General features: G+C 34.9%; 2 protein-coding genes across 2 annotated transcripts; both read left to right on the top strand.

The window, feature by feature from the left end:
- The first annotated feature begins 13,469 nt into the window (after positions 1–13,469).
- Positions 13,470–19,145, top strand: LOC128546888 (sodium-dependent glucose transporter 1-like). Its single transcript, XM_053518289.1, has 5 exons — positions 13,470–13,589; positions 15,387–15,516; positions 15,824–15,979; positions 17,351–17,515; positions 18,410–19,145. The coding sequence occupies exons 1-5, from the start codon at positions 13,524–13,526 to the stop codon at positions 18,916–18,918; spliced, it is 1,026 nt and encodes a 341-aa protein (XP_053374264.1). The 5' UTR covers positions 13,470–13,523; the 3' UTR covers positions 18,919–19,145.
- Positions 19,146–20,427: 1,282 nt separating this feature from the next.
- Positions 20,428–22,191, top strand: LOC128546772 (uncharacterized). The gene has a single exon (XM_053518078.1). The coding sequence runs from the start codon at positions 20,428–20,430 to the stop codon at positions 22,189–22,191; it is 1,764 nt and encodes a 587-aa protein (XP_053374053.1).
- The last annotated feature ends 299 nt before the right edge of the window (positions 22,192–22,490 follow it).

Genomic DNA, 22,490 nt, shown 5'->3' with positions numbered 1-22,490 from the left:
AAGCTTCTGCGTGTGCATGTTAGGAAGCTGTAGCTTCCAAATTTTTATCTGTGTTCAGGTTTCTTCTTTTACTTCTTGTGTAGTTCCGCCTACAGTGTTGATGATACCTTGCCTCTCTTGCAATTAGGTCATGGTCCTGAATTTTTGTTAAAAAGTCACTATCCATTTTCTCTACTGCTGCAGCCTTGATCGATTCTTCTGCACACTTTGTCATACATTTTACTAGGTTTTTATCTTGAACACCTTTAACTTTAATATAGGCTTTATCACAGAATAAACACTTATCCACTGGAAAAAGCACTGTACTGCAAAAGAATTCTGTCGAAGAGCGTCTTCGTTTGGAACAGCTTGCCACATTTTGTTCATCAGCTTCACACGTTAAAGTAATATCACGCTTTTTTATTTTAGAAATGTTTGTAAATCACTTATAGCATCTAGTGTGCCTTCCATGTCTCTCTACCTCAAGTTCATCGGGTATGTTTTGTATAATTTCCTCTAATCTATGTTTTCTGTCTGAGAGTTTAAGTCTTGCACTGGCAGTTTCTTTAATTGTATTGATTGAGTGTTCAGTAAGGGGTATTACTTTATCATCTTTAGTACTTTCGTAATGTATAACACATATTATTCCAGCATTGACCTTTTTATGCCGCTTTCCTTTCCCTTTTGGTGTTTTTAGGTTTACTGATTCTTCCATGATAATTTACGTCATCTAAAAATAATATGAAACAAGTTTGAGCATTCACTCTCTGCAAATAATTTCACACCTTTATTTATTTTTTATTATTTATTTATTTATTTATTTATTTATTTATTTATTTATTTATCTATGTTATTTTACATGTTATGTCTTTCTTTTACCTTTTAAATAATCACTGACAGATTTATGAAAATAGTAAAGAAATCATAAAATAGAAAATTTCAGTCAGACCTTCGTGAGTATTCTTTAAAACTGATAAAATTCCTGTTAAATCACCACTACACTGTTAAACATCTTAATTCTGACAAAACTTATATCAGACAATGATCATTTAGCACTCAGATCCCACATTAATGAAGACCTAGATAATTTCTGTTTGTAATTTAAAACAAAGCAGAGATATGACCAGAAATAATTGTTTATTTGCTACAGGTGTTCAGATGGCATAATATACTTAGAATAGGTATGAAAAAGATCAATTTTTTTCTGTTAAAGAAAGATCAAGTAAAAAAGTCAAATGTTTCTAAGTCTATTACAACTAGTAGAAATGAAAATGTTCTTTTTAAGTCCAAAGTATTTAAAGAAAGTTGATACGGAACACACACTCTGATTTTACTTGATCTATAGGAGATAAAACTGAATAAAAGAGATACAACCAACACTAATAATTTCACAACTACAAATATTTTCTCAGTATGCGAGCAAGTTTAATTTATCTTTTGTCATACCTTTCATTATTACACATAAAATGTATAGCACTTCTCAGAATTGTTTTAGTGTTATGATATACTAGTAGTACATATTATAAAGTTTATTATCAATACAATACTAAATATGAAATTCTTGCAATGTTTAAGTGTAATGGTAAACTAAAGGATTTACTCAACAGTTTATGAAGTATAATGGTATAATAATGATATGCACAACAGTTAATAATGTGTAATGGTATATACTTATGGTATATACACCATAGCTTTTAAGACAGTGTACATATGATGGTCAGATAGTATACTATACAATGCTATTCTAGTAGCATAATGTACTAAACAGTACATAATTAGTATAACATTGATGCAGAATTACTTTTTTGTTAATTTTTGTTTGTTCTTCTCTGTTATAACCTGAATTTCTATTTATTTGACATATACAATTCAAATGAAATATATAAATTCACACAGATTTTCTTTTTTAGTTACGATTTTTGGTAACGTATACTTGATAACGTAAAGCACATACCTATAAGTGGCACTTTTACCTATACAATATTAATCTGTATATTCTGTCTTTAAATATATTGACATATTGTGTAGCTATTTAACCATTTGTGACTAATTATAGTGCCAGTCAATATTTTCTCAAAAATATTTATGGTAACGTATAAAGAAGGCTGTAACGTAAAGGGAACCCGACTGCCAGATGGCAGAATTTCTGAAATGATAGCTCCTACTATATGCTTTAAGAAAATCATAGTGTAGAAATATCCCTAGAGGGGGGGAGGGGGGGTTATTGTCAGCTCATGGTCTATTACTTTAATCTTGCACGTTTACTCGTTTATTATAGTTTCCTTCGAGTTCGAACGGCAAGTGGGTTATCTGCTTCCTTTATTTCTCTTTCTTCTTAATTTAATGTTTTAATCATATCATATGTCACTTGAATAGGTCACAATTTACTATACAACTAGAAGAAATATAAGTGTACCACATGTTACGATAAATTTATTCAATTACAATATCAAGTTACGATGAATGTGTGTAAGTGGTAACCGGCTGACTGAGATATCCTTTGTATGTCAGCTGTTTTAAGTTTGGTAGATAGATAGACATGCAGACAGACAGGCAGAAGACAGACAGATAAAAATTGTATATATTATACATGTATAATTATTCCTTACCGCTACTGTTAGTACCTGTAGTAAAATATGTAATTCATTCGTTATCTTAATAGGTCTTTCAATATCTATAAGAACACATGTATTAAATATGCAATTTCAGGTATATTCTAACTTTAAGCGTGATGAATCCGGAAAGCTCCAAGCACAGAAGGCATCTACGGTTCGGTGTATTGTTTGATAAAGCTATGAAGTTTCATGCATTTGGATTTGAGGTACATATGTATAGTTTGTATAAAAGTCATAGTTCAATAAAAACTGAAAAGAAGAGAGTGTTTTCCAATAGATAAACGGCCATATTGAACATTTTTGATATACAAAAATATCCTCGCGTGGTCTATGTTATATTTCATGAGGATCATAGTTTATACCATTCACTTTGTTACTATATTTGTTCGTTTTTTACTGAGTGCTTGTGTGTGCACCTCAGCGTACTAGGATGCGGTTTAGGAAGGCTGCGATTTTAGAACATGGCCTACTGCTCATGAACAGACTCAGTCAAACCGAGTCTGCAATTTTCACTGTTTGCCTTGTTCTCGGTGCTTCCGGGGATCTACTTTCCAGATTTTATTTCCCTGTTGGATATTCATCCTTGTCTTTTTATATTTTACAACTTGTATGAATTGCCTGTACAATTAGTCTTGTCGATGCCTTCCGTATTTTTAATAATTCTGTTAACAAAACGCTTACTCACAGTTTTTTTGTGATGTAAAGCTTAAGAAGTTCCTAAATTTAAAATTTATCCGAAAACATGGAGTTTATTGTTCATAAATTTGGTTAGACTCTTTGATATAGCCTTATAGAAACTATCAGGCACTTTATCTAGATACTACTGTATCAGCAAAGTAATAACGACTCCATGTGTTTTATTGATATCTTCTAAGTTTCGCATATATGCGCTTTACTGTGTGGATACTACTATTACTTATGTAAGGCATTGACTTGGCAGGGACTAATGACATGTACATATAGTAAATTAACATATTTTATAATTCAGGAATATATAGGTGGTTTAAGAGTTTGGCTCCTTTAAACTGGTTAAGTTCACCATTGACAGTTCTGTTGCAACATATAAGCATGAACTATTAACTGTTTTATTATATGAAGTTGTTTTGTGCATGCGGTCACTTTTCCATGTGGAAATTGTTCTGTGAGAATTTTGTTCTATTTTTACGTATTCAAGCGGTTGCTGTTCTAAATGAAAACAATTAGCTTAGGCTGGTTAAATATAACTTGGCCGGTTTTCATTTATTCATATACATGTAGCATATCTTTTTTTACCACCATGTTTGTTTTGGAAAATAAGACAAGATACTGTCTAATAAATCAAGATAATGTCGTACGTAGATTTGTTTTGTTTTTGTTGGTTTAAAAATCATTTCGAAACATATATTGGTTAAATGACGACTTTCCAGCTGGAAGGAGCCTCCCGATGCAACGCCGGCATTGTGTTAGCACGAGCGGACGCATTATTGTTAGAACCACAGACCTTCCGCAAACCAGCCGGATGGCTTCTTCAAATGAAATTATAATTGTTCAGCTAAAACATGGTTTTGACCCCACAGCAATAAAGGTCAAATGCTTCAAAGTCAGGCAACCTTTACAACTTGGGCACTGATGCCCCGCCGAGTACAGTCTAGTAGTAAATACAAACCATCAAATGAGTATTTCACGACTTACAGTTCTAAACGTAGTACAAGATATTCCTTTATTCTAGGCGAAATTCTATATTAGTAGCTGAAGGTAGTTTGTCCTAGTGATTATATAACAGCTTACACAATATGATTTTTGTAAATATTATTTATTGTTATTTTGTACACGCAGTTTCATTCTTTAATTCAATGTATCTATTAGACAGAAAGAATGTATGCGGACCTAGTTGATGAGGGTGAACATTTAGGCTGGAGGTATTTCCGTCATTTCAAAAAGAAACTACACGGTCGAAAGTATTACGTGGTAATTCAATTACTTATATTTCATGAAATGATTATAACTGGTAACTGTTAAGTATTTGACTTTGTTCAGTGTGGCTTAATATATAGTTACTGTATTAGTTCATTAGATTTCTATGAATGACGAAATAAAATAACAAGTATCTAAACACTTTAAATCTAAAATGTACTTGTTCAGTTTTGTATTCTTTTAGTGTGTGTATCTGTGAACTATTATTGAACATTGATGTAAGGTGACTTATATGCCCGTCGGACCGGGCGTTTAAAATTTGTGACATATTATATGTATATATCGAATTCATACACATGTCACTACAGTAAAAGATTATCTTATATCTTATCTTACATTGTCTTCTATATATGTTTATATACTAATTCAATGATACATGTAATTCGTGATTTTACAAAATGCATGGTGTACAAATAGGCAAGCACACTAACGTTTGTTTAATTCAACCTATACTTTATAGTTTACAATAGTCCTTCAAGGACTATTCGTGTTCGTTTTGTTGCAAATGAAGATAGTAGTAACAACAATAATAAGACTATCAAAGTAGATGAAACTGTGATTTGTTCCCAAAATAACCGTAATATACAGATTTTGCTTCAAAAGCATTGATGATAGCAAAAATTCGTCACGTATTTCTGTTTAAGCGATAAGGACGTAAAATGAAACTAGAGGATTAAGGGAAACGGATGGCAGCTATAGATGTCTTCGCTGCTGCAATTAAATACTTAAAAGACGACTTAATGGAAAGAGTTGGAAAAAGGATTGACAGTTTAGAAGAAGATGGGTTCTAACTGTTCCTGCAATTTTGCAATATTGCTCAAAGCAATTCATGAAAGAAGCTGCATTAAAGGTATATCGAAATATTCTTGCAGCTAAGTCAGCTGCCTTGAACATTATTCACACGTGTTATCAATTTCAAAATACCAAACCCTCCTTTAATGTGGGATGCATTTCGACACATCAGCAAAGAAACTGAGAAAATGCACTTACCCACATTTTTTTGCGTTGAGGTTACTATTTTTATTATTTCCGTTGCAACAAGCAAAATCGATGAATTGGTATTCCCCGCCGAAAGGGTTTGTGGTGAGGAATGGCCAAAAAGTATATACGGCAAAAAGTTAAGGATGTTACTAAGAAGCAAATAAATTCAACAGTCATAATTTAACAGAAAATGAATGCTTTTTTTTTGTTTGTTTGTTTTTTTTTTTTTTTGGTGGGGGAGGGGGGGGGGGTGCAAGCGGCAATGACCGGGTGAGGGTTTGCGGTGAGGAATGGCCAAAAAATATATACGGCAAAAAGTTAAAGATGTTACTAAGAAGCAAATAATTTCAATAGTCATAATCAATTTAACAGAAAATAAATGCTTTTTTTTTTGGTGGGGGGTGGGGGTTGCAAGCGGCAAGGGTGAGGGCGAGGGTACAAAACATCACATGTTAATTATAAATATTGATGGAAAATTAAAAATGAAAAAAAATGGGTGGTGGTGGTGGTGGTGGGGATGCATGATCGGGGTGGAGGGCATGACTCAGCGGGGTAAAGGAGTGAGGTGGGGGAACAGTACAATTTTGCAAGTTGATAAATATTCATGGAAGTTTTGAATTTTTATTAAAAAAGGAATGATTTTTATATTTTTTTGGTGGGGGTTGGGGTAGGGGGAGGGGAAGGGGGTGTGACCAAGGCAAGGTGTGATGACCAGGTGTGGGTACACAACTTCACATGTTTATAAATTCTACCAGCTTGTGACCGGGTGAGCGTTTGTGGTGAGGAATGGCCAAAATATATATACAGCAAAAAATTAAGGACGTTACTAAGAAGCAAATAATTTCAATAGTCATAATCAATTTAACAGAAAATAAATGCTTTCTTTTTGGTGGGGGCTGAGTGTTGCAAGCGGCAAGGGTGAGGGTGAGGGTACAAAACATCACATGTTAATTATAAATATTGATGGAAAATTAAAAATGAAAAAAAATGGGTGGTGGTGGTGGTGGTGGTTGGAATGCATGATCGGGGTGGTGGTCATGACTCAGCGGGGTGGACGAGTGAGGTGGGAGAACAGTACAATTTTGCAAGTTGATAAATATTCATGGAAGGTTTGAATTTTTTTTAAAAAAGGAATGATTTTTATATTTTTTTGGTGGGGGTGGGGGGTAGGGGGAGGGGAAGGGGGTGTGACCAAGGCAAGGTGTGATGACCAGGTGTGGGTACACAACTTCACATGTTTATAAATTCTACCAGCTTGTTACTGAGAAATGACTGCAGACGTGGATTTTTCATTAAATCAAGGGCAATAACTCCAAGTGAACTTGACCAATCAAAAAAAAAAATTGAAGGGCGTCATCGCAGTATGTTGGTGCATGTTTATTTCAAGTTTTATGAAATTCTACCTGAGGGTGAGGGTACAAAACATCACATGTTAATTATAAATATTGATGGAAAATTAAAAATGAAAAAAATGGGTGGTGGTGGTGGTGGTGGTGGGGATGCATGATCGGGGTGGTGGGCATGACTCAGCGGGGTGGAGGAGTGAGGTGGGGGAACAGTACAATTTTGCATGTTGATAAATATTCATGGAAGGTTTGAATATTTTTTTATAAGAATTTTTTTTTTTGGTGGGTGGGTGGGGGGTGGGGAGGGGGAGTGGGAGGGGGTGTGACCAAGGCAAGGTGTGATGACCAGGTGTGGGTACACAACTTCACATGTTTATAAATTCTACCAGCTTGTTACTGAGAAATGGCTGCAGACGTGGATTTTTCATTAAATCAAGGGCAATAACTCTAAGTGAAATTGACCAATCAAAAAAATTGAAGGGCATCATCGCAGTATGTTGGTGCATGTTTATTTCAAGTTTTATGAAATTCTACCTGATAGTTGCTTAGAAATGGCTGAGGGCGGATATTTTTGTGTATTTTTCATTCATTTAAATAAAGGGCAATAACTCTAAGGGAAATTGACTTATCCCAAAAAAGATTGACGGACATCATCGCAGTATGTTGGTTCATGTTTATTTCAAGTTTCATGAAATTCTATCTACTAGTTACTGAGGAATGGCTGCGGACGGACGCACGCACGGACGGACGGACAACGCCATTTCAATACCCCCTCCCGATTTCATCGGCGGGAGATAATAATAGAAATCATGTATTGGTCACATGACGAACTTAAACTAGGTTATATTAAACTGTATTAGATAAGTTTTTTTCTGCAAGTTTGTCTGACTAAAACACTTTCTGTATGAACCAAAATTCATACATATAATCTTTTTCCCTTTGACAGATATTTTAAGTATTTCTTGCCGCTTGAAATGGCCTCTTTATGACGAAAAATAGTTCGTCTGCTTGTTAATCGATTTTACTCATCAAGTATACTAAATGTCTGGTATTGCTGTAACAACTGTATCTACAAGCAAAATTACTATATGATTACCCTATATAAATCACTAGTCTATACTGTTTACTACTGATAGGTCAAGCGTTCAAAATAACGTTAAAAACTGAAGAAGAAAATATGAAAGTTTATATTGGATGTCATGTAATAAAGCAAGTAATAAATGGCTTGCTGGTCAATGGTTAAGTCTTTGGACCTTTGGTCTATAATATCTAATGTCTTGTAGGTATTTAACTCTACCAGTCTCGTTATCCCAGTATGTAGAAAATTAAATAAATACTGTTCTACGATGAGTTCCAAACAACATTTTGTATATTTATTATAAATTATAACACTTCGGGAAGGGGTTGCTAAAACTACATTGATTGTATTCTACTTTTTTTATGATAACAAACGCAGGTACAACAACACAGACTAGAAAATGACTATAAGATGTCTCCTTTTCAAGCGGCAACATAGACATGATAATAGTAAGTGAAGCCCTGGAAGATGGAGCTTTCAAAGAATTATATCCTTCAAGTGGAGGTCCTTGAGGCGGGGTTTCAGTAGATGATTAGATCAATGCTTTCTTATGCAAAATCTTTGGTGAACATGTGATGAGAAAGTTTGAAAAAGAATTCAAAGCAGATACCATTGAAAAAGCAGTAGCGATGGAGTTGCAAAAACGACAAATTGACCCAACCAGCCATATTAATGTAAAACAAACTCTTCCAAAACCTTTGTTCAAATTATACAAAGAAGTGAATAAGGTGTTCTTTAAAAACACATTTTGACCTCCGAATATTCAAGTATTGTTTGTATGAGGCAAGACAAACTGCGTATCAAAAACCAAGCATTCGTTGAGATGTTTGACGGAACGAAGAAATAATTTGCTAGATCTCGAAAGAAACTTTAGAAAAATAATGATGGTCGGTGGGTTTTCTGAATCATTAGTGTTATTTATTTATTTTGTTGGGTTTAACGTCGCACCGACACAATTATTGGTCATTTGGCGACTTTCCAGCTTTGATGGTGGAAGAAGACCACAGGTGCCCCTCCGTGCATTCATCAAGAGCGGGCACCTGGGTAGGACCACCGACCTTCCGTTAGCCACCTGGATGGCTTCCTCACATGAAGAATTCAACGCATCGGAAGGCTTGAACCAACATCGATGAGGGGCAAGGGATTTGAAGTCAGCGACCTTAACCACACTGCCGCGGATGCACCTAGGGAATCATTAGTGATCCAAACTGCAATCAAAGAAGTATTTCGCGACAAAAATGTCATCATTCCCAAAGAGGCTGGGACAGTTATACTAAAAGGTAATTGTTTATTGGGTGTTGTTGTTGTTGTTCTTTTTTATGAGTGGGAGTGAATATAAATATGCTTTTTCAGCTTAACAGTCCTTCACAAAAATGTTTGACAATGTGATCAACATGCTTTTCAACGTACATATATCAATACGTATACTTTATCGCACCGACAGCACTTGTGATTTAGCTCACGAATTATTTTTGACAGATATATGGTGAACTCAGTCATAAATGTTTTAAAGACATGACTGACCGGATTCTTAAAAAGAGCTGTAGCGCAAACGCAGACAACTGTCTTGCATGAAATTTTGATTTTCATTCGCACATTAATTTGCAGACGTCGAACATGCATACAACTAGGTCCATCAATTGCTTATGAAGTTAATATGATAATATAAACATAGAACGACGCTTGTAAATAAGACAAATAAGGATTTCAGTATAGTGTCACATTTACATTGCATATTAGTATAACTGATTATATATTTTTATAATTATGTTTCTATTCTCGCAGTTTTCAGTTTACAGTCGACACTGTTTTAAGAGACCGCCTAAGGGACTGCTAAAAAGTGGTCTCTTAATGGAATGGTCTCTTAATGAATTTCAGTCGGGTGAAGAGAAAAGCTATTTTTAACTATTAATGTACTTTGCGTTTAGCCTATGTGGATGCCATGATGGCGAAAAACTTCATGTATGATTTCAAAATCTGTTTTAAAATCGTGAACAAAGTTAATTGCATTCAGTCAGGTGCAAAAGGTACTCGCCAAGTACACAGGTGAAGAAATGCCCGGCGGGAATTTGGTACCCGGTTGCTTAATAGATACTTTTGTCGAATATTTTACCTATCGAGACTACATTAATGTGGTCGCTAGTCGTTTAATAAAAAAGTCGTTTATTGGAATGAATTTTTGTACTTAAAACATTCGGGGGGGGGGGGGGGGGGGGGGGGGGTGATTCTGACCGGTCGTTTAATGAAAAAAATCGCTTAATAGAGGTGGTCGCAAGTACGATGTCGACTGTACTTTAACTCAGTAAATGTTACAGATTCCGCTAGAAATTTCAGAACAAAATATTTAAGTTGTAAAGACCACTTTTTGCAGAGTCTGTATGTGGTATTTAATACCATGTGATCTTTACTAAGAGGTCGAAATACACTGCAAATATCAAAATGGGAAGTGAAACTAAAAGTCAATACAGTTAGGTGGCCTCTATTCGCAGGAGGTCTTTAAGGCAGGGTTGACAGTATTTCTCTTGTAATCGGGCATTTGCACACAACAGTTTACGTCAGATAGGTTTAAGATTTGTTTCAGTTTCAGTTTATTTTCAATCCAATGCATATAATATGCATCTGGATATGACAGGTCAACACAAACAACATAATAGTCATAAAATCAATATTTTACAATATGTTGTTCAAAATAAACATGTCTGACAAAAATGAATTGGAACTCCCGCAAAAAACTGACTCAAAGATGAAAGGAAGACAACCCACGATCTACAGACTAAGTATATTCCCAATATAATACTAACTGTTATTGGGAGATAAACCAGTGCCTTTGAAATACAGATGGAATCACAAAGTATTCTCCCTTGTACCACATATGATTTAATTGAATTATAGAGGCGCAGGTAGTGGATTCGCACATTTCCGTGCGATTACGTATTCTCCGTATTTTACTTCGGCAATCTTCGGCGGTCACAAACTCTTTGGTTTTCGCACTTGCCGGTAATTGCCGAAGTCACATACCGGTACAAGGAATATATAAGCAAACGAAAATTATCGAGAGTCATTACGGGTCCATGGTCTTAACTGTTTTGTTGCCAAGATGGCATCTGTATGCAAAGGACAGTTACTTAAAAAGAATACACATGTTTGTAAATAAAATCAGCAGCATCGATGTAAAGAATCTACAAGCACATAGAATAATCCAATATTGGCTGCATATCATTTCACCTTTCACATAGACGCTGTCCTGGAGTTATATTTTGTACCGCGGCTCTAGCGGAATAAATCTTGAACGGATAGCTATTTTATGGATCTGAGTCACTACGGGTGCATTAAACCAGTTTGCAAGTAAATTTATTACATCTGATGTCCAGAGATTTATAGATCTACAAACAAGTCGGTTTTAACTTTGTGACAGCAATATTTAAGCTCAGTAGTGTACAGTTTATTTTATAATCATACAGACTGTCTGTTCTAGATGCAATGATTTGACACCCAGCTTTTATTAGACAGATATTGTAAAACAAGGACATCACTTTAACCTATGTATTTTCGCGTTCGTGATAACGCATATAATACAAAAGGGTTTATAAGCGTACCTGACGGACTTAGTCATTTTGGAGGTAAACCATATTATTTCATAAATTTTGCGAGTCAAGTAATGGTTTCAATGTGTTTATATCATTTTTGAATTCCGGTATGAATTTATTAAACTTTTATCTAAATTGTTTGAAATGATATTTCAAAGCAGTAGACAAAGGGAAACATCAAACCAATCTTAATATACATGTAAACACACAAAAAAGTAATATTTAAACTAACACAAATTATTTTTATCTTATTTCATCTCTGTATAATTATTATGAGCAGGATAATATAAAATAATGAAATGTTAGAATTAACAGTAACATTAACGTTACATGTTGCTAATGTAGGATATCAAATAAATATACATTGTATATTATGATTAAGATTAGAGATCAAATACGCTCTGGTTACAGTTTTATTTCTTGTTTGAATTCTTTGAAGTATGTAGGCTTCTGATGCAATTTGTTTTTAAACTTAGTTTCAAACAAAACCAAAGTGATAAATAAAAGCTATGACATGCACACCATTGTCCGCAAAGTTCATGAAATAAATAGTTACAATGTTTTATGCAAATCTGTATTATAATTGTTTTGCATTAGATATTTGAGCCGCGCCATGGGAAAACCAACATAATGGCTTTGCGACCAGCATGGATCCAGACCAGCCTGCGCATCCGCGCAGTCTGGTCAGGATCCATGCTGGTCGCTAACAGTTTCTCTAATTGCAATAGGCTTTGAAAGCGAACAGCATGGAGCCTGACCAGACTGCGCGGATGCGCAGGCTGGTCTGGATCCAAGCTGGTCGCAAACCCACTATGTTGGTTTTCTCATGGCACGGCTCATTTTAGTATTTAAAAGTACGGGATCAGACGGAATTGGGCTGTCAGACATAGATAAGCTAAAGATCACTTGTCATTTACTTTTTAGAACTAAATAATTTTTCTTCACAATTTCGTAACCCGTTCATGTAAAATTTAAAGACATAGTACAACTTTTTATAGGGGTTTATTAGTGCCCCATTGCCCTTTGCTAATTGCCATTTTCCGGTTGCCAATATAATAATAACAATATTTTATACTGTGTAATTCAGACTGCTGTCTGTGAGTCTGTGATAAAAGTCATTTGTAGATACGGCTAATAAGCGTTAAATGTGGGAAATATTTTTTCGTTTAATGACTTTTGCTATTAACCGCAGTCATTCAACAAAAAGTTACAGATTAGACACGATTTTTATGACAAACAAACAAACATACAGACTGTCGCGATTTAGCTATAACCAGCTGGCAATAAGCAACTGGCAAGTGGCTTTCCGAGGAAAAAGCAATTGGCAATCGACAAGCAGCTAATGACAATTACCATATCCCAACTTGTAATAAGCAAATGATTAAATGACAGTTGGCAAACGATAGATAGCATGTAACGTTTAGCAGACCGCAATTTGGCTATTGGCATATCCATATATTTGTTCCATAGGTCACACCAGTTTTGTATGGAATGGCGGTGCGCCATATATTTGCCAAATTCCGAAATAGAAATATTTAAAATCAAATGGTACTTTCTTCGAAGAAAAAGTTGTTTGGGTTGACCTGTTGGACAGTTTAACAATTCAGTCTACCTTCATGTGTCGTACTTACTGAACATCCCTTTTAATCGGGTGCTTTTTATCACGGTGTGAAGACTGTATGGAACCGCTGCGTGTTCAGTGCATGATTCCTTTGATAAGTGACCTAATTACGGCGCGTGATAGGGCAGTATAAAAGCTTGATTGTGTCAGTAACCATTTTGAATCTTATGTGAACGGAGAAAGCGCAGAATTGATATATTAATAATAATACTTTAATACTGTTTAAACTGGTTCAAATTAGGAAAAAGGATGCCAAATATACCATTGCTCGCAAGCACTCTTTTTTACTTTATAGAAAAAGGAAAAGCAGATAATCAGAATAGAATCAACTATAAAAGCAAAATCTTTAGCCAAAGAATAAAGATGGACATGTCATACAGAAGGCGGTTTATTCACACCATGTCCCTGCTCTGGGCATTTGTAGGCTTGGTAAGTATTACTTTTCTATTACCTCTTGTGACATAATAAGATAGAGTCTGCTGTTGTTTTCCTTCTTTCTTGTAATATATTAAATAAAACAATTACTGACTCATTTAATATATGAGCAAAACAGTATGGCTTCTTGGGTTGGACTTTTGTTTCCCTTGTTCTAGGTGCTTCCGAGGGATCTACTTTTCAGATTTCATTTACTTCACAACAGCGGGTGTTAAGTGCTGTGTGGCGGCCATAAAAAGTCGCCCCGATTTCATCTCGGTGTTGTTATCTTTTCTGGTCCTTCGCGATAATTGATTTCAACACATTTAGATTAAAAGATTGAATACTGCTTAAGCCGGTGCTAGTGGGCGTGGGCATTGTTGCATTTTCCATTACTGCTCATGAACAGACTCAGCTAAACCGAGTCTACAATTTTCACTGTTTGCCTTGTTCTCGGTGCTTCAGATGGATCTACTTTTCAAATTTTATTCTCCATTATTGGTACTTCCTTTTCTTTATAGGTGTCTTGTATGCATGCTACGGGTTTTATGGCTTTACACAAGATTAAAATTACTTATCGCTGATGAAATATTTTGTTCATAGTGAACGTTGCAACTAATATACGCCCGCAATAAATAATTATGTTATTTGCGTGAAAATAGTTTATGGCTTTATCCCCAACGAATACGGTAGGACGCTATTATTGTTTAGCAATGCACTGTTGTTTTGCCGAAAAGTTTATTCTAGTTTCGTTTGAAAAAAGATATATTATGAGATACAAAAATCATTTTTGATCAATACAACAGTTTTATATAGAAATTAACTACTGTTCATGCCATAAAATATTATTATAAAACAACATGAATGATAAAACAACACATGCAATACGTACCAACTACTAAACGTTGACTGATACCAAATGAGTAATACTATATAAGATTTACGGTACAATCATTATTCTTGTTTTTCGGCTTTTACAACTTCCTAGTCGATTTTCTTAGTTGACGGTATTGCTTAGTAAAAGAATTGAGGTATGTCAGTGTAATTAACATTGTCAATAATAGTTTATAATTACACTAATGCGCAGATATTATAAAACAATAAAATAAAAGAAGCCATCGGTATCTCCAGAATGTGTAATCTTTTATTATTATTAAAATGATACGAACTTTTAGAAACTAACGATTTTCTTGGAAAACAAACTACTGTTTTGGTACGTCACTTTCTTTAGTGAAAAAGAAGTATGCCCTTTATGAGTTTTAAGTTTAACGTGCTCCCTAATCGTTTGAGTATAAAGTAACCACGATATAACTAGAAAACTTGATAATGTACAAAATATGCAATCTTCCAAATGAAAGGTGTTTAGAAATGAACAACTACCCTTTGTTTGGTACATCTCATTAATAGATTTCTCAGTCTTTAACATGCTCAATTATTGTTTAAAAAAAAGTAATTGTGCAAATTATTTTACAAAGAGATTTCGAGAGTTCAGAAACAAATGATGCTTACAAACAGAACTCCTTGGTATGTCTCCTTTTTAAAGAATTTGGGCTTATCTGCCCCGTAATCGCGTAACAATTCTGTTTTTAAAATGTTTGAAAAGTACTTACTTACACAATTTTTTAAAGAAGCAGAAAATTCGAAACTCTCTTAAAATCCAAATTCAGGCAAAATGACCATTGACTATTGTTGAACATAGAAATTAAAAGTTAAGTATGTTTTTTGAGGGTTACGGATCAGTTTAACAAATAAGTCTTTAATCTCGCGAAAAAAGAGGTAACATAATTTAGAAATATTCTGACGAAATTTTAGGGTTGGGCCACAGGTCAGATGGGCCCGTCTTTCCCAGATTTGCGAATAATTGTTGACCAGGACCTTGACACGGCGTCTTGGCTTTTCACAATTGCAGCAATTGGCTATATGGTGGGCTCCTTTTTAAGCGGTAAGCATAAAAAATGCCAAGGTACAATTTTTAATTTTAAGTGCCAGTAGTTCATTTAATCCATTTTTTTTATAAAGCACATACTTTAAATCCCAAAATTAAACTTCAGTATATTGTTAGATTGGCCATATTGGGCCTTTTAAGTTACTCATTTGTCATGCAATGACTTGTTCTCTTCCTTGAATTACCGGTAGGACGGTTACTGATATAATTTGAGTATGAATGATTGTTAAGTCAATCATGGTATAGACTTATATGAAAGGGACGAGAAAGGTTACAAAAATCACCTATGAATTATCTCTTTCAGGCATACTGTATGATCGATTTAACAAGGTGTTACTGATAGCTTTTTATGCCGTAGTTTTGAGCGTCTTTACAGGACTTGTTCCATGGTGCCAATGGTTTTCTGTAATGATGGTCGTCAAATTCATTTGCGGACTTGCTGCCGGAGGTCTGGACACGGGTATGTTGAGATAGAATACGTGTATTGCTTTATCTTGTGTTGTACAATTAGCACACAGTACGATGAATTGTATTTCATCATCACATATGTAATGATGAAAGATCTTAGTTAGACTGAGTGTGTAGAGAGTTTATAAATTTGCATTGGCGATGCAATGGTTAAATAATGGGTCTTTATATAATATTTATATAAAATTTTGTCCCACCAATCAGTTATAATCAAAGAGACCCACTAACCGGTTCCTAACACATTAGGCTAGTTGCATAGGGTATCCCCACCCTAGACCATTGGTGAAGTGGTAAAAAAAGTTGGTGTCAAAAGACCCACTTTTCCGATTCGTGACCCGACAATCGACTTAGAACCCAACTGTTGACTTTCCTATTTAAATTAGACCCTATAATTAACCAAGTTTAAAACTATATATATGTCTGGGTGGTGAAGTGGGTATACACTCCCCTTGGTGGTACAGAGAGTTATATACTCGCCTGGGCGGTGCACAGAGAGAGTTATTTACCCGCCTGGGTGGTGCAGAGAATTGAGAATTATAAACTTGCCGGTAGTGCATAGAAAATTGAGAACTATATACTTGCCATTTCGCTGCAGAGAGTGTAGGCTGAACACCACTTAATCCGACTGTTCTTTATTTCATATCAAATCCACTAATTTTATAAAGATTTTTCGACATTTTCTAGCATATCAGATTTTCAGAGACTATAAAGAATTATATCGCTACAATAGAAAAGCAGGAAGAAAAAGGATTGTTAACTTTAATATAAGAAAAGTACATTTCGTTAAATACAACCTGCTGAATTTACTCCTTTTCGCTTATTCCAATGTCTCTTACATACATACTGAAACACTGAAACGCGGTAGAGTAAAAGAAAACGCAATGCTACTGAGGAAGAGCATGATGAAAGGAAGAAAGATTAGCACTATTTATCTCTGGACTACTTCCGATAGACCAGCGGAGGTTTACATTTAATTTGGTTGTGATCAGCCTGTATACTCTTGCATTGGCGGTGCAGAGAAGAGAGAGAGAGAGAGTATGTGTGTGTATATATTTGCCTGGGTAGTTCAGAGAGAGTTACATACTTACCTTGGCGGTGTATAACTATGGCGGTGCAGAGAGAGAGAGGGAAGATAGATAGCATGCGTGCGTGCTTGCTGCGCGCGAGTGTGTGCTCACCTGGACGATACAGAATTATATACTCGCCTTGAAAGAGCACTGATTGTATATTATATTTGCCTTGACAGTGCAGAGAGTGTATATACTCGTCTGGACGGTGCAGGATGTTACATACTTACCTGTGCGGTACAGAGAATTTTTATCACATTATAATGTTTACCATACATTGTAATTTTACATTAAAGGAGGCAATGCTGACATAATATCCATTTGGGGAGTTAAAGGTGGGTCTTACATGCAAGCACTGCACTTCAGTTTCGGAATTGGTGGAATTGCATCGCCGGTTGCGACTGAACCATTCCTAGCAAAAACCATATGTCAAGCAGATGGAGAACAGTCTTCTAAAGCTAGTATGTTTATTTAATGAGATCGGGGTATCAGTTGTTCATTTTTCATTCATGCACAGGTACAACAACAATAATGATTGTTTAAGGTCTGACCTGTATAATTTTTACAAGCCAAAAAGATCATGTTTCTGATGTCTGTCAGTCGTGCTAGTTTAGTATTTAGCTTTTTTTTGCAAATTGATGTCACTATTAAACGGGTTTGATTGAGATTACTTTAATTTGGACATTGTTACTATCCCGTGTTTTGATGGAGATGTATAGTGAAACATCTGTTGGCTTTCATATTTCACATTTTATAAGATATACCAGAGCCTGCAGTCAACGTACAGGAATTTCACCTCCGTTATATTACCAAAGAGCTGCCTTTTAAATAATACGTTGAAAATCCTTTGCTAAATTCTATCGCCATACGTCTGAATTAGTTATTCAATTAAAAAGTAAGCTGAACATTTATGTGAAAAGATATCGCACAGCCTGTTTTTTATGGAAATGTAGTTTGCAAAGTTCTAAATAAATTTTGGCAAAGCACTTTAGATAATTAATAGAGTAAGACCTTACTATTCTGAAATATTCTGTGGAAGACTCCTTGACAATTACTGCTTACATCGCCCAAAGGGATGGGATGTACTGAAAATTGTCCCATCTTGTTTCTTCGTGCATTTATGGGGTTGATCTTTGTGCTCTCGGTGCTCTGTCTTCGTCAAAGTCATTATTTACAAAACATTTACAGATACAAGGTTTCGATTTTAATTACATATGTTTACATCACCAATTCTACACACCTGTTAAAACCTATTGTAACATTATAAAACATTTTGATTGACGCGACTATCTCTCTTGGTTATATTACGAAATCTGTAGGCAGTCAGTTTACATACGAAATGTGTTTCTTTTCAGACAAAACTTTGAATGAGACATTCTACAACAGTACAGACAAAACGATATGTGTACAAACGTACGGAACGTCTTACGTTCATTTTGCATATCTCATTACATTTTTCGTTGTATTGTCCAGTAGCGTTCCATTCTTTATCATGAATATCAAATGGACTGAAAACAATCAGGATGGTAGAGGTGCCGACATAAATGGATTGCCCCGTCCAAATCCGCTACCAATTAAACAGAAGTTATTAATATTAGCTCTGTTATTTCTCATTTTCTTCACATACTGCGCCGTTGAAGACACGTTTTTTGGTTACTTAGCAACGTTTTGTATCAATTATCTGCAGTGGAATAGTAGTATCAGCAGCTACGCAACAAGTCTTTTTTGGACATCATATTCGATTGGTAGGTTTTCTGGAATATTTCTCATTAAATATTTCCGACCAGTACAGTTACTATTTGCTTTCCTTGTGCTTTTGATATTGTCGTTTGTTGGATTTCTAACAGCTAGTCTTGTGTATTAATCAGAACTAGTATGGTTGTTTATTGCATTAGTAGGATTTGCAATGTCTATAACGTTTCCATGCGTTTTTTCATGGACTGAAAATGATATCCTACAAGTTTCTGGTGTAATATCTTCCATTTTCCTTATAGCTGCATCCGGTGGTCAAATGATAAATCCTTTATTTCTTGGTTACCTTATGGACAATTTATCCCCTATATGGTTTGCTTACATTCTTCTGGCAGAGAGTTGTCTTTGCTTAATGGCATTCTTAATAGTGTTTATCCTTGCGAGACTGCTTGTTACATTTTCTGAAGCAAACACGAAGGAAGTGTCGACGTCAACAGCATATATCGAACAAATGACACACATGTAGTACATATATATAGCTTTTAGAGTATAATTTTCCACATCAATTTTGATTAAAAACGGTTTATCAAAAAATAAATTCTGCGACCACCAAAGATAAAAGTGTTTTTCATTATTTTTTTTATTTTGCTCCTGCGCATGTACGTTACTATGTTAGAATAATTTAACAATGTTTGGAGAGAGAATTCGTTAAAACCGATGTATATGTGGAAGAATTGGAATTATAGAGAATTGTTTGTCACGATTGGAATAGTCCTTTATACTTTTATAAGCTAGTTGAGAGGTAAATGCAATATTAATTGTAAGTACAAAGTAGGCATCATATGTCATTATTTATTGATAGTCTGGTCACAATCATTGTAATGTAAGTAAGGTAATGTAATGCAAATAAAAATATGTAATTGTCTTATACATCGGTATCCTACACGTTTGTTAGATACCTGCTTCAAGGAAACTACTTGAACTAAAACAGATAAATTACAATACTTTCATCTTATTCAAATGTTTTATTGGTTGATTAAAGTAGGTGACCATAATATTTAATAAATCTGATTCGCTAATATTTGGCTGTGACTAAATACAGAGTTGGTGCGCCCGTGATATATTACAGACTCCGGTATATACCGGATTAACTAAATTTGAACAAAAACACCTTAAATATATATATTTTGTAACCATGATGATTCTAACCCTAACCTTTAGTCAGTATATTATGCACATTATACACTAAATGCGTCCGAACATGCAAAAAAATGAGTATTTTTGCCGTGCGTTCCATTTGATAATAATTCCGCGCATGCGCAATACGGCTGCGCCAACTCTGCAATGAGAAACATTCCTAATATTTATCTGTATTAATCTCATTATGAACTAATATATCACTTCAAGTGTTAGTTTTACCTACATGGATATCTCTGTGTAGATATGATAACCACAAAATTGTTACATGTCATTCGATAAAAGCACTGCGTAGCCATTTAGAGTGATATTTTGAATTATTTCATTTGTATCTCAAGATATACACAGTTTATGTATAGGTTATGTGACATAGTCATTTTATAGGCGTAAATATGTAATTTAGCGAAATTAAAATGAATTGAAAAGGAGGCCATAAAGATTCAAGATCGATTAAGATTTGGAGGATGTGTTACACCAGCTTAGAATGAGCTGCGGTAGTGATGCAACTGATCGTGATGATGGCCCTTGTGCTACTAGTGTGTGGAGTTTAAGTCAAACTGACAGACCCGAAAATGTAAAAGCACAATTTGACCATAATGTTAAGGTAGCTGGATGTAAAGCTGGACGAAATATATCGTGTGAATCATGCAGTGAAGAGTTAACTGTAGATGAAGTAGGACTGTGTGAGAACTGTACGGCAAAGCTGTGCAATTCCTGTTACGATATTTTTAAGAGCAAAGAAATAGGGCCACTTCAACATATCATATTACAAGAGAAAAAGAAACAAAATCAGTGCACAGAGACCTGCAAGAAACACATAGAAAAAGTCGTAGATTGTTTCTGTGAAATATGTGATAAAATTGGTTGCTCCGTTTGTATGGTTACTGAGCACCGAGAATGTCCAAAAGATTCAGTCAAATATGTTCCTGATATTGCAGGGACATTTCTGGACAGTAAGGAATATCAAAACTACTTGGAATTGCTAGATCAGTTTGGCACAGATTTAGATACTGAAATTGAAAAGTGCAAGTCCAACAAACGACGGGCTGACTTTCTTCATAAAAGGGCAACAGAAGAAATTAAGAAGCAAAGAGATAAGATCAATAAATTATTTGATCAGTTCCAAAATAACATCGAAAAAGAGGAAAGACTAAAACACGAACAAAATACGAAACTTCTTGAATCTGTTGCTTTGACACAGAAGTATATAACGCAGAATGTTACAAGACTCAAATCTAAGCTGGAAGATGCACAGATAAAAGGAAATTCATGCCAGCTCTTTTTAGATGTGAAAACGGGTGAAGAGGCATTGGAACATATTCAGACCGATATTCTAAATATTCGAAAGGAAAATGAAATACCATACTATGAAATTGAATTTTCCACAGCTCTACAGACAGCGCTTAGAGATGTGGGAGAACTCGGAAAATTGACAACTCTTCACAGGGACATTAAGGTTAACGCTGATCTTACTGTTTCATCTCGAAAAGATCTTTTACCATTCTGTTGCATTACAGGAATGTGTGCAGTATCAAAAGACAAGCTTCTAATATCTGACTATAAGAATAGTAGATTAAAAGTGATTGACACGAACAAATATAAGGTACAGTCAGAACTTATACTTCCGGGACCATGGGCTGTTGCAAAGGCTGGTGAAAATAATTTTGCTGTCACACTCCCAACAATTAAAGCTATTCAGTTCTTATCTTTGACTAGCTCATTTTCAATTTTCCTGGTTTATCAATTGCTTTTGCGTGGATCATGCCGTAGCATTGTGTGTACAGAAAAGAAAATGGTCGTTTCTTATTTTGATGCTAGTCTACATGTTCTTGATATTCGTGGAAACGTGTTGAATGACCTTACAGTAGATAGTGATGGTGAAAAGAGATTTGAAAAACCGTGGAATGTTGCTCTCAGTCCAGATAAAACTATAATATACGTTTCAGATCTTGGGAAACACATGATATCTAGCATAACATTCGATGGAGAGGTTAAAGCCATCTATAAGGACGAAGAGAATGGTGGTCCACGTGGTCTCACTGTAGACAGAACGGGAGCAATTTATGTCTGCTGCTACCTGTCTAACAAAATTATTCAGCTTTCGAAAGACTTAGTTCAGGTATGTGTTCTTCTTGACAACAGCGATGGAATTGACAAGCACAGATGTCTAACATACTGTGACAAAAACAATAAATTGTTTGTTGGAAAGTGGGAGGAGGATTTAATTAAAGTTTTCCATGTTAAATGACAACAAATTCATACCAATAACCTGAGCAAACTAGTTGTTATAGAGCAGATACTATATTTTTCATCTTATGTTTTGAAACCTATTATCTCGATATTTACTTTGAAATACAATGATATTTATCTTGAAATATTAATCACAAAGTAAGAAATGAATGCTATTAAAGTTTAGAACTATACAGTGACATGTTTAATACGTTTTGACGATAACACGTTGTAAAGGTGTGATAGTGCGAGAATGTGGAAATATAATGCGACAGCGCGATAATTCGATGCTTGATACTGATATTGTGTCTTTTAATT

This window comes from Mercenaria mercenaria, chromosome 11 (assembly GCF_021730395.1).
Source record: "Mercenaria mercenaria strain notata chromosome 11, MADL_Memer_1, whole genome shotgun sequence".
NCBI classification, from domain to species: domain Eukaryota; kingdom Metazoa; phylum Mollusca; class Bivalvia; order Venerida; family Veneridae; genus Mercenaria; species Mercenaria mercenaria.
Note: the sequence above shows the minus strand (reverse complement) of the source record. Positions and strands in the feature narration are given on the sequence as shown.